Source organism: Sorex araneus, chromosome 7, assembly GCF_027595985.1.
Source record: "Sorex araneus isolate mSorAra2 chromosome 7, mSorAra2.pri, whole genome shotgun sequence".
Taxonomy (NCBI): domain Eukaryota; kingdom Metazoa; phylum Chordata; class Mammalia; order Eulipotyphla; family Soricidae; genus Sorex; species Sorex araneus.
In genome coordinates, this window is record NC_073308.1 from 7,586,382 (window position 1) to 7,600,195 (window position 13,814).

A 13,814-nucleotide genomic window follows, 5' to 3' on the forward strand; every position below is an offset into this window, starting at 1 on the left:
CCAGGATGTGCTCTCACAGTAGAACAATCTTTACAAAAGTGGCCTGGTTTTCCACAATTAAAACATCTTTTCTGAGCTTGTCTCTGTAAGGCATAGACCTGCACCATATGTTTAACAGAACCAACATTCCAGCATGCTTTCAAGTACCCCATTATGTCTTCCTTCTCCTTAATAGGGCACAGAAAGGCCTGGCGGTTCTCATTAGCATTTTCAAAGGCCTATAGTTTAGTCAACAGCTCCTGAGTTTCCTTGTCCTTAACCTACATTTCAATGGCTTTCATCAACCTTCCTATGAAATCTGCATAAGGTTCTGAGGCTCTCTGGAAAATCTTTGTAAAACCTCCCTTAAATTCTGCATCTGGGGCTGGAGTGATAGCACAGAGGGCAGGGCGTTTGCCTTGCATGCGGCTGACCCGGGTTCGATTCCCAGCATCCCATATGGTCCCCTGAGCACGGCCAGGGGTAATTCCCGAGTGCAAAGCCAGGAATGACCCCTGAGCATTGCTGGATGGGACCCAAAAAGCAAAAAAAAAAAAAATTTCTGCATCTACATCAACCTTCTCCCACGCATGCAGGGCTGCATCATGGACATGAAGAAAAACAGCACACAGCAAGGTGACTTGCCTTTCTGGGTCATGCCATTTCCTTTCACCAATTAACATCTCATAAATCAACTTAATTCCTGAAAAGTTTTGTCCAGCATGGCCTAGGCCTTGAAGCTTTGCCTTGGCCTCATCACTGAGACACATTCTCCACTCCAAGTACTGAGAAGAGCTTTAGCAAGTCTTAGCAACCACATGAAAATCTTGAGATACCCAGTAGGCCTTTTTTGCTGCAGCCTGTAAGATACTCCCTACAGTACGAAGATGTAGGCCCATATGAGACACAGGCCTTTTTGAAACGACTGAGAGAATCCATCCTTAACCTGCGATAAGATGGATGCTGCTTCTGCTCTGCCTGGACTGGGCGATTGGGAGCATGTCCCAAGCGGTCTGGAGTCCCTCTCGGACTCAGAATCTGAGTAAGTGGTGGCAGACTCATAACTCGCATCACTTTCATCTGATGCACTGGAAGTAGAGCTATATTCACCAGCCTCAGAAATATTTTTACTATGAAAACCCTTTTGAGACTTAGGTGTGGAAGGAACTGAGGTCGTGTTATTTATAATATTCTCCTCCACATCAATTGTACTTTTCAAAAACAGGAGAATAGAATTAACAATCTCCCATGTAATCCAGAATTCCACGGGGATCTTAGTCCCTTCCTTAGATGCCTTATAGGCATTATTCTTAACTTTTTTCCAAGTCTTGGTTTCTAGAGTTCCTTCATCTGGGAACCACGGGTTAACCTTATAAACTACTTTAAAGCAGGACCGGAGTTGGTCTCTGGAAATGCAGAGTTCTGGGTCTCCTGTTCTGCAGGAGAAAAATGGAATCAAATCCATAAATGGCCTGCCCTGTTCAGTCTGGCTCGAGAAAATATGAAAGATGTTGGGAAGGCCCAGAATCTGCCCCATCTTAGTGGGGGAATGCTGTTAGGATTCCAATCCCCAGCACACTAAAAATCCTGTTCTCCCACTCACTTTCTAGACTGGGGGTGCACCGAACGCTATTCTTACCTTTGGACTGGGTTGCGCAGATGCAGTGAAGCTGAGGAGGGCTGAGGTGGTACCTTTCATGGTTCCCAGCGAGAGTGACAAAACCCTGTTGGTGTGGGAGCTGAGCCCTGACCCCAAGGTCAAAGCCTTGCATGTGAGCCAGGTCGGAGGGCAGGACGGGGTGTTCCGGGAAAGGCGCCCCGAGCCCTGACTTCCCACCGTGGCCCCGCACCCTGTCCTGTGCCAAGGGAACCCTGGCTGTCAGCTCGCCGCGACACTTTCTCCTGCTGCACCCCGGGGCCCGTGCCCCTGCGACGCTGCTGCAGCCCGGGCTTGCAGAGTGCAGCGTGCTGGGGAAGTGGCCCCCCGCGCGGGGCCGGGGCGTGTGCGGGGAGGGTGGGCCTCGGCCACGGACTCTGCGGTGGGTGACCGCGGCGGCCCCGCATCGTTCTCTGTCCGCAGCCTTCTCCCGCTTTGGCCTCCTGTACGCGGTGCGCGTCTTCGCCAACGCTGCGGCCGCCCAGCAGGGTTCCTACGCCATGGTCAAGTTTTATTCTGCGCGCGCTGCTCACTCAGCCCAAGGGGCCTGCGGCCGGCAGCCGCTCTTCCAGTCCTCTCCGCTGAAGGTGGGTCCGCACTCGGCGGGGGCCGGGCCCCGTGGGAAGCAGTGCTGGGCGGGGGCACCTTACACTGGCAGCTAGCCGCCCCCACCCACCAGCCTCCCGCTGCCTTGCAGAGTGTCCCCCAGAATCCGGGTAGCAGGCAGCCAGTCCCCCAGGGCTGCTGCTGCAGAAACGCCCAGGCTGGTTGCAGGAAGAGACTCGCTGACAGGGTCAGAGCCAGTTCCCAGCCTCCTCTGGGCTTTGATGGGGTCCGCTGTGTGCGCTTGGCAGTCCTTTTGGCTGGAGGGACTCGCGGCCAGCGTCATCCCTCTGTCTTAAGCCAGCCGTTCCCGATGCCCACCCCCAGTTTCCCACTGTAAACTTTCTTCCCTTTGAGTGCACCCCGCCCCACAGTCTCCAGCTCCCGAATTCCGTCTCGCTTGGGCCTCATTTTGGTCCCATTCTTTTGTCTGACCCATTTCCATTCTTCTGTGGTTCGTTTCGCTTTTGGTGGAATAGAGTTGGGTGTGGAGGGGATGGGGATAAGAACCTAGGGGTCCCCCTCTCTGCTGTTTTCCCGTGCACGCCCCCCACCACTTCCCATGCCTCTGAATATATGAATGAGGATTATTCTTTTACAAAACTTTCATTTGATAATTCTAAGCCTTCTCTGATTGGCTCCCTGAACTGGCTTCTCACACATCATCTTGCTGGTCATTCTCACTCCCCATCCTTTCCTCCTTGCCTGCTCCTCCATCGGACATGAGAACACCCCTCCGTGGTGACCATAGACTCTGCTGCTCCTCTGCAGGCTCAACGCCTGCTTCAGTCCCTGCTCTATGCCCTATACATACCTATACTCAGGAGCACATATGATTGCCCCAACCACCACCTGGAATGATCCCAGAGCACAGAGCTCCGAGTAACTGATTGTTGCTGAGTATGGGTCTGAAACAAGAGCAACCACCAAAGTTTGTACAATTTGCTCTTCACAGCCATCTTATGAAACTTGTATTGAGAAGTCTTGGGTCGGCTGAATTAGATCTCTGTGGCAATTCGTTCCAATCCTCGAGTATGTCTCTTATGTCTTTAGATTCGTCTCAGCAGACATAAAGCAGTTCAACATCGTGCCCTTGCCCTAAACAGCTCCCAATGCCAGGAACTGGCAAGCTACTATTTTGGTTTCAATGGATGGTCTGAAAGGATTGTCAGGGTAGGAAGTGGAGAGAGTTCAAGTGCAGAGCCTGTGCCCACCGTGTTCAAGGCCCTGGCTTTTGTCCTGAGTACTGCACGACTCCACAGCACTGTGGGTTGTGACCCCAGCAGGCCCTGTGGACCGACAGACCTGGCAGATGAGAGTTGTCTAAGTGAAAGTGTCTGAGCCTCGGTCACACCCCAGAATCAGTAAAGATCTCAGTGAATTGACGGTGTTGTCCATATTCTACAACACTTGTGTGCTCTGCATGTGCATGGTTGGTGTAGTTCATGAAAAGTTTTGCTTAATGTTGAAGTCACAGGTTACTTCAAGTGTTAGCCTGGATTGCTGGAGTTTCATTTTTATTTCTAATTAAACATTTTAAAGTCTACATTGAGATGTCCAGAAGGACCTTCAATCTAAAATCCAGCTTCAGGATCTTTCTGACCTCGAAGAAAGGGAAAATGAAGATATTGTGGCACCACTTCAGAAGCAAAGCATGAAGATCTTCTGTGCTTTAGAGGTGGTATTGTCACCCTTTGATTGCAAGAGCCCTGGAGTTGGCATAGCCAAGGAGACTTTGGATAAACTGGAAGGTCTCTGTGGGGACTGGAATGGGGGTGTGGGAAAGAATTCATTCTCTCTCTCTCTCTGTCTCTCTCTCTCTCATCATATTTTCAGACATCAGAAACACCCCTTTCCTTGCTAAGTTGCTAAAGCCTTGGGCAGATGTTTTTAACAATACTTGTTCAAATCTTAGGTAGTAACCACAGAACCATTGTTTTTTTGGGGGGAGGGGAGGTGCTAGGGACACCTGATGATACTCCTTGCTCAGCACTCGAAATCACTCCTGGAGGTGCTCAGAGGACTCTGTGGGATGCTGGAGATCAAGCCTGGGTTGGCAAGTGCCCTACCTGCTGTTCTGTCACTCTGACAGAACCTTGAACTTCACAATTTTAGAGCTGTCTTCCTACCAAGAAGCTTAGGGGTATGGAGATGGGAACAGTGTTTCTCCTATTTGGAGTAATAATCTTCTTTGTTCCAAAGTATCTTTCAAGTATAGATCATGTGTAATCTTCTGTTATCCCAGCAAATTCTTCATCTAGATAATGAAATAAACTAATATAAATGTTTTTTCCCCCAGAATCTGTGGCACGTAGGCTTAGGGTATTCAGTCAAAGGCAGGGCTGTTAGTGAAAGAACTGGAACAGCCTCTGGTAGGTGAATCTTAGGGAGAGACCAGCTCATCTATGCCACTACCAACCCTTTCTCAATCTCCTGTGGTTTTTTTTGTTTGTTTAATTTTATAGAGTAATTCACAATATTTGATTACATTTAATATTCAAACACCAATCCCACCACCATTACACCTTCCTACCACCATATTTTGGGTGTTTCCATCCCGATCTCGAACTCCAGCCCCAAAGCAGAAAGAAAGAATTTATTTTGTATTGTTTGCTCTGAATCAACTGTTGAATATGCTCCAAAAAAGTTTCCTTAGAGGAAAGTATGTGAAGATTGCTGTATTTCCCTCAGGGACCATTAAGCCCTACAATAAGAGATTATTGATATGTTGTTAAAGGTTGAGCCTTGTGTAAAATGTAAAATGTATTTCCCTCTGTAAAAATGTATTTCCCTCTGAGATTGGTTGCCTCCTACTTCAAACCCCATCAACTGTGGTGTACTGCTCTCGGAATATTAGTGATGCGAGGTATGTCAACTTCCTAGTTTATAGTAGTGTAATCTGTAGGTGTCTAGCTTTACTTTGCCTATTTGAAATACATAATCAGTGTGAGCTCTGTGCCATGATCTTGACTGATTTCTCCCATCTAGTTCACTTATTCAGGAATGTACAGAATACATCAGACAGCAAAAATGTATGGTAATAGCCCTGACAGAATATACCTACCACAGAGCCTTTGAGACATAGCCTTGTTGAGCGGTATGGGCCATGTAGCAGCAAAGGATAGGGTTAATGTTTTGCTAACTTGCTTGATTGCTTTCTGTAACTTGCTAAATTGCCTTCTGTAACTTGCTAACTTACTTGATCACTCTCTGTAAAATAATACCTTGCAGTATGACCTAAGCTACACAAAACAAGGACCTGTTTCAGGAAATGAAACTGCCCAGACGCCTGGTAATGTCCAGGAAAGGCACGGACATATGGCAAAATTTTCTCTAGCAAAGCAGAATGTCACTGATGACCCCCCTTGATCCCAAAAAATGAGGATGTTGATCTAAGCGACCTGGGAAAAATGAAGATGTTGATCAAAGTTACCTTGGAAAAATGGGAAAAATGAGAATAATGATCAAAGTAATCTTATTTACTAAGGTGTATAAAAAGAGTCTGAACTCTGTATACGGGGCTCTCTTTCTCTCTCTCTAACCCTCCTCTGCGTAGGAGTGAAAGCGGAGGGAGAGCCCCAGCGTGCTGGCCTGAATAAATCCCCTTGCTGTTGCAGAAAGAGCAGTTTCGGTTTTGTTCCTTCACGCCTCCCCCCTCCCCCTGGCAGAGATCTGCTCGACCCTAACATTGTGTGGTGCCTTCCCTTACTCACTAAGATCATGATGTAGTTCTCTTTTTCTTTCTTTCTTTCTTTCTTTCTTTCTTTCTTTCTTTCTTTCTTTCTTTCTTTCTTTCTTTCTTTCTTTCTTTCTTTCTTTATCTATCTATTTACTTATTTATTCATTTATTCATTTATTTATTTATTTCCTGCACAGCAGAGCCTGGCAAGCTACCAGTGGTGTATTCAATATGCCAAAAACTGTAACAAGTCTCAAAATGGAGACATTACTGGTGCCCGCTGGAGCAAATCAATGAGCAAAGGGATGAGAGTGATACAGTGATACAGTGATTTATTTATTTTTAATTTTTAAAAACGTTTTGTGTCACACCCAGCAATGCTCAGGGGTTACTCCTGGCTCCAAACTCAGAAATTACTTTTGGCAGTCCTGGCTCTGCACTCAGAAATTACTTTTGGCAGTGCAGGGGAAACCAAATGTGATTTCGGGGATCGAACATGGATCCACTGCATACAAGGCAGAGTCCATACCTGCTATAGTATTGCTTCATCTCCAGTTCTCTTTTTAGACTTCATTTAAGTCAGTTAATACAGATTGGCATTGTAAATCTATTTGTTTGGGTTGGATTTAGGATCATAATTATGACTCAGAAGTTTGCTATTCAAAAGGCTGTGTCAGATGCATTTCAGAAACTGCTCATTGTGGTTTTAGGTAAGACTTTTCTCAGTTGTCCTTGAAGTACTGCAGTTTTCTTATTTGAAGAGCAAATAAATTGAATTTGAGAAGTCAATTTTATTGAAAATGCACTGTGGCACTGTCATCCCATTGTTCATCGATTTGCTGGAGCACGCACCAGTAACATCTCCATTTTGAGATTTGTTGTTACTGTTTTTGGCATATTGAATGTGCCATGGTTAGCTTGCCAGGCTCTGCCGTGTGGTTCAGATACTCTCGGTAGCTTGCCAGGCTCTCTGAGAGGGAAGGAATAATCGAACACGGGTTGGCCGTGTGCAAGGCAAATGCCCTACCTGCTTTGCTATTGCTCCAGCCCTATATTGAAAATAATGGAAATAGTAGTACTTCCTATTCTTTTATTCACTAGATGCTTTTCAGAAGTCTCAAATTTGTTCTTTGTGGAACCTGTGAAAAATAATTACAGTAAATATTACCCCCAATGTATAAATATAGAATAGTTTAGATTGTAGAGTGTTTGATCCAATTCTTCTTTCTCAATTGCTAGTCAATAAAACAGAATAGTATAGTGGTTATAAACTTCAGACTCCTGTTTAAGTACTAGCTCTGTTCATTTTTCTGCCTTTGGACTGGAGCAATAGCACAGCGGGTAGGGTGTTTCCCTTGCATGAGGCCGACCCAGGTTCGATTCCACTGTCCCTCTCGGAGAGCCCAGTGAGCTACTGAGAGTATCCTGCCCGCACAGCAGAGCCTGGCAAGCTACCCGTGGCATATTCGATATGCCAAAAACAGTAACAACAAATCTCACAATGGAGATGTTACTGGTGCCTGCTCAAGCAAATCGATGAACAACGGGATGACAGTACTCCAGTGCTCCTTACTTTTCTGGGTTTTGGGCCACACCTGCTGATGCTTAGGGCTGACTCCTGGCTCTGTGTTCAGGGACCACTGCTAGCAGGACTTGGGGAACCACATGGGATTCCGGGACTCATCCTGGGTTGGCTTCATGCAGGGCAAATGTACTATCCACTGTAATATTACTCTGGCCCCTCTGTCTCAGTTTTTAAATGTAACTGTAGGTCTTCTAAACAGATATGCGAAGGTATTTCTAAGCTACAGTTTTCTGAAAAAATATACTTTTAATTTAGCTGACCTTATGGGCAATATTGTAAAAGTAAATACTTAACGCTTACATTTGTGGAATATAAAGTAACAGCGGGAGACTAGCACCCAAGGATAGTAGAGAATGAGACCAGGAGGATTGCTCACAGCTTGGATGCTAGCCTCACATGCTGGTGCATGTGGGACAGCTCAGATAGAGAAGGGAACACCAAGTCAAGAATGCTTGGAGGGCCCATTTGGGATGGGAGATGTGTGCTGGAGACTACAGACCAAACATGATGGCCACTTAATGCCTATATTGCTAACCACAACACCCAAAGGAAGAGAGTAAAAGGGAATGTACCTACCACAGAGTGGGAGGAGGGGTGTCATGGAGAGATACTGGGAACATTGGCAGTGGAGGATGGGCACTGGTGGAGGAATGGGTACTCAGTCATTCTATGACTGAAATGTAAGCATGAAAGTTTGTTCGTCTGTAACTGTTGTACCTCACAGTGATTCATTAAAAACAAGAAAATAAAGACATCAAATAATAAAAATTAATAAATAATATTTAAAAAACTTACCTAGAATTTAGTAACAGACAAAATATTCTAATTATTGCTACTGTTTTCCTACTGAACAGGAAACTCAACTGGCATCAGTTCAGGGTTGGTTTTCAGCACTGACATATTAAGTGGTTGTGATTTTATACAACAAACAACTATGTATTGTGAATCTTCACTGTGATTCTGCTGGGGCCAGGAAACAGCTGAGAGACGTAGTGCACATGCTGTGCATGTGGAAGGCCAAGGTTGGATTCCTGGCAACACATGGGTATCCAGGAGCACCCCCAAGTACCCAGCTCGGGAGAAGACGCTAAACACTGCTGAGTGTGATCCCAAATAAAAACAAATAATGGTCATACTATTTAAGATTTTAAAATTTTTTCCTCTTATGAAATTTAATAGTGCTATGAATATTGCCGGCTGTGCCAGAAGGAAACTGAAGAATCAGTAGAGAATCCACAAACAGAATTGCTCTCCTTGCTCTATAGCCCTGCAGTCTTAGAGACAGAAATTTTAAGCTGTCAGAGACCTTATTTACTTACACGAGTAGACCCGGAGTTGACTTCAGCCTTCCAGTCTGGGTAATTCTTCTAGGAAAAGTGACTTCTTTGGTCAGTTGGTAGAATTTCTGTCAACTATAGGAACATTTAAGAACCAATGGGGGCTTAAGAAGATGGTACTGGAGCCAAGGCACCTGCCTTGCACATCCCTGCCATGGCATATGGTCCCCTCTAGCACCACCAGGGAGCACAGAGCCAGCAATAGCCCCTGAGTACCAGAAGATATGATCCCCACACCCAAAATATAAAGAAACAAAAGAAGCAGTGGGTTGGACAGATAGCTCAGCAGACTGGGCACATTCTTGGCATGCAGGAAGCATAGTTTCAGTTCCAGCTCAGCATGGCATTACTAGGAGTGACTCCCAAGTACGAAGTGGGTATAATCCCTGAGCACCATCGAGTCTGACTTCAAAACAGAGAAACAAAAAGAACCAAACTTAATGTCTGCATTGAAAAGGAAAATGCTCTTATTTTATGCCTTAAAAATAAAATTATTGGATGTATAACGGGAGTACACACCAGTATCGTTGTATACTGCCTTTATAGAAATAACATTTTAGACAGTAATTTTTCTTTTTTGCTTTTTGGGTCACACCTGGCGATGCACAGGGGTTACTCCTGGCTCTGCACTCAGGAATTACCCCTGGCGGTGTTCAGGGGACCATATGGGATGCTGGGGGTCGAACCCGGGTTGGCCTCGTGCGAGGCAAATGTCCTACCCAATTTAGACAGTAATTTTGAATTTATCCTTGTTAACTTTATTTCAGAAAGTGGTAAAATACCTGTGGAATATAGGCCTTTTGAGGAGCTGACTGATGCCAGAACTACATGATTTAATTCAAGTATGTGAAGAGAAAAACACAAGGATAACATACAGAATATGGCTATAATTCAAAATAATGAGCCGACCTTGGAAATTTTTAGCATATGCAGTCAATTCTACCATCCCCAGAAAAAAATGAACTCTAAAACTTTATTTGAGGGAATTTCTGAAGTTTTCCTGAAGTCCTGGCCCTTGGTTCTAAACTCTTATTTGAAATTTGGAGAGTTTTCCCACCGCTGCCGAGATGTGACCCCGGGGGCCGCACGCGCGTGCGGCTCCTCCACAGCTGCACGAGCATGAATCCAGACCCAGCTTCACCAACTTCAACATGGGCTGCTCCTTGCAGACTGTCTCCAGCCAGAGAACTAAGCCTTGACCCCATGCCCGCCTAGGAGGGGAAAGGTATTTCTCTCGCGAGCCTGTCCCTTCCCGGGGATGAAGGGCGTGGGGACCGCCATATTATGACGACCACTGATGGGGTTTACAAGCTTGCAATGATTCAATATCCGGAAGAAATCTTCCTGGACTTAGTTGTTAAAGTACAGAAATACAAAACCGCAGTAGCGGCCGCGCGACCTCATCTCTCTTCACAACAGGTCTGACTCTAGTGGGGTGCTCCTAATAATAATGGTGAGGTTTGTGTTGAAATATTGAATGTAACCAAAGTAAATAGAAAGTTAAGTGAAATTTATCAGTTACAAGGCGGGGTGGGGTGCGGGGGTGGGTGGGATGGGAGGTGTACTGTGTTTTTTTTTTTTCTTTGGTGGTGGGATATGGGCACTGGTGAAGGGATGGCTGTTTCAGCATTTTATGACTAAGACTTAAGCCTGAAAGCATTGTAATTTTCCACATGGTGATTCAATAAAATAAAATTTTAAAAAAGAAGAAGAAAATAAATTAGCCTACATTTAAAAATAAAAGAAATTTGGAGAGTTTTAAGTGCCCTCTGAGTTCTGTCAGAGAAATACCTTTTTGAAATCCCCTTAAACAGGATCTAGGGATTTTGGCCTTAATTGTGATTATGTTGCAGCATTTGAAAAGTTACATTTTTTTCAAGTAAGATACAATACCTAGAGCTCATTATCTCATATATATCTTGTATGAAACATTTTATGAAAGAACATTTCTCTTAAACAAGTGCACCGTATTCCAAATTAGGAATTAATTTGCTAATTTCCAGGAGAAAATATAAATGCACTATTTAACTGTGTGTGTTCTAGTGATGGCGGAAGGAGGGGCTGGGTGCAGAGGGGTGGGAGTAGGCGGGAAAATGTGTTTCATACCATTGGGATTAAATTTGGAGTTGGACATATGTAATTAATGTGGCTCAAAATCAGAAAATGTATTTTCAAAGTTAGGAAAAGAAAGGGAGAGAAAAGGTGTTGTGTTCCTCTTTTTAAAAATATTATTTTGTTTGTAAAATAATTTTTATTTGTGGAGTAGGTAGCGTGGCTCACACTTGGCACTGATCAGAAATTACCCGGCCTGCCTCTTTATTATAATCACTTGTCAAAGTGCTCAGAGGACCAGGTAATGGTAGGAAGCAAATCCAAACCTTTCTCCTGCAAAGCATGTGCTCAGTCTTTTGAACTCTTGATGTAGTTGTGCAAAATAATTTTTCAAATAGTTTAAAACAAACACATCAAGAAAACTTCAAACACCTATACTTGGATCTTAACAAGACTAGCTCAGGAGCCTGAGACATAGTTATTCAGGCTGGAGCATGGACTGTGCGTGAGGGAGACCTGGGTTTGATACCTGCCACTGCATGGCCTCCGGAGCACTGCCAGGAGCAACCTCAAACAGCTCCAGGTGTGGCCCCCAAACAAACAAAAACGTCCACCTTATTATGAAATGTGAGAAGACATTTAGTACTAATGCCAAAGAATTCAGAAAACTAACACCCATCCCTAAATGAGGACTCTCTTGGAACCAACTCCATTCAAAGCTCTCTACTCAACTAGACACTGGGAGGAAGCCCCTTCACATGGAATGTATATTCTAGAAGTGTGAGATAATGAAAACTGAAATCCATGAGAAGGACTGTGAAGAAAGTTAAATGGGTGCTAGTCACAGTCTTGCAAGAGAGCCTTGTTACATTCTGACATTAAGCTCTTCAGTGGTCTCTCCAAGAGTGCTAGAAAGGCAGGCAGCCCTCTAGAAAGGGGCTTGCTACTTTTTCTCTATGAATTAATGTTGAGCTCCATGCAAGAAAGGGGGTTTTGCCCCAGGCCAGTGTAAAGGAGTGTATATGACTGTTCATTTGTTTAAGGTCGGTCTCCCAGAATAAACTGTTTATGGCCCCAGAGCCCTCCTTCAGAAAATTTTGGGTCAGTGGTTCCATGCTATCCCCTCTCTAGGAGAGTATTAATCAGAGATACTGAGAGTTTAAAGGAAATGAGAACATTTGGGAACCCCCATCCATCCTAAGTAGTGCTCCTTTTGCAGGTCAGCTAGCTTTCTTGGAAGCAGGATGGGCCAGGGGAGGAAGAATGTGTCTCGGATTTCAGTAGTGAGGAGGACACACCAAGACCACCACAACTGGACTAGTACTGTTGAATTCGCCAGTGTGCCCAATGGGGACACACTGTTCCTTCCCCTCCCCACCCCCACCACAGGGCTAGGCCCAGAGTCGTTGGCAGTCCCAGTCCTGTTTGGCTGGCAGGGGAGGCTGGGGGTGGGCGGAGAAGGTGGGAAGAGGACCTGATTGGACGTCTTTGGTGCCTTTCAAGTGCCTTTCTGGGTCCTGCTGGTTCCCCAATAAAGGCAGCATAAAGGGGCTGTGGGGGAGGGGCACGGGGTTGCTAAGGGTGTGCCGTTGCTAAGGTCCTCAGTGCCTAAGGGTGCCACGGATCTCCTGGCTGCCACAATGGCTGGCCTCGGGTCCGGACGCCCGCGCCCTAGTGGCTTGGACCATGGCTCTCGAGTTAATCCGAGTGTCATGTCCTGGCAACAGCGATATGTCCTGTGTCTACTCTTGTGGCCACCAATGTGGCTGCTTGTGCAGGGAGCTCCGATCATGAAGCAGGTCCTGCACCCAGTCCCGCTGATCCCTGACCCCTCCACCCCCAAGCCCTGGATTTCACCTTCCCGTGCTCCTGCACCTGAATCGCTTCATGCCCTTCAACCACGGGTCAAGTCCGGGTTTTTTCAAAGTTTCACCCCGACTGTTGGCCGGATGTTGTTACCGCCGCAGAAGTTTAAAGGTTTCATCCCCATTCTGCATGAATACTCAGGTAAAGGGTTGCCCTCTGCATCCCATCGATTTGCCCTTCCACACCAGGGTTTGAATGACAAGCCAGCAACACATCAGAGGCTCCCAGTTGATCCAATAATATGATGGACTCAGGATCAGAGTCCACTTCTAGCTTTGTCTCTTAGAGGGGCAAGTACAAGTCCAACTATAGTTCTAGGTCAACCTGAAGATCACACATCTGAAATGCCTGCTCCACCTCTAGGTGGACAGGTTCCAAAACTACTAAACTTCATTATTTCTCCTGAAAACAGGAGGGAGGGTCTAGTTGGCCATCACCATGCTGCTGAAATTGTTGTGTTGGGTCCAGAGCCGCAAGAAGCAGAGACGGGCCAGACTTGCAAGGAAAAAGTTTATTCAAACCAACATGCTGGGGCTGCACCTCAAGTGGATGCAGCGGTTTGTGCTAGTTAGGGTAGTCTTTTTATAGGGCTCAAGTCCTCTGGGCCAGTCACGTTAGTCACGTAGCCTCGTCCGGAACCACTATCTCGGAATTCGTGTGTCTGGAGACATTCTTTCATTCTTCTTGCCCTTCGTCAGGAGTTACTATCTGTAGAGCCCTGGGACCGGAGTCACTATCTGGGCTATGTGTCAGGGGCCGGAGTCACTATCTACTGGGCCGGATTCACTATCTGCTGGGCCGTGGGACCGGAGTCACTATCTGGGCTCCTTGTTCTCAGCAACTCCTTCTGTGAGCGGGTCCCTATCTTTTAGGCACATACGTGAATTCCAGCCCAACCGACAGTCAGATGTCAGGATGTATGTGACAGGACCCAGGCATAGTACATTATTATATACAGTTCAGGGTCATAAGCATGGTTACAGAAGCAGAACAAAGCGAGGTTACAAAGGTCAAGAGTGGGCTTTAACACAATATAATTTCTTTTAACTTAACAGT

At 45.8% G+C, this 13,814-nt stretch overlaps 1 protein-coding gene across 1 annotated transcript; it reads left to right on the forward strand.

Annotated features, from left to right (window-relative positions):
- The first annotated feature begins 978 nt into the window (after nt 1–978).
- Nucleotides 979–9,672, forward strand: LOC129406563 (RAD52 motif-containing protein 1-like). The gene is made up of 6 exons (XM_055144728.1): nt 979–1,021; nt 1,639–1,705; nt 1,761–2,223; nt 3,293–3,412; nt 3,825–3,990; nt 9,608–9,672. Exons 1-6 carry the CDS (start codon nt 979–981, stop codon nt 9,670–9,672), a joined length of 924 nt encoding a protein of 307 aa, XP_055000703.1.
- The last annotated feature ends 4,142 nt before the right edge of the window (nt 9,673–13,814 follow it).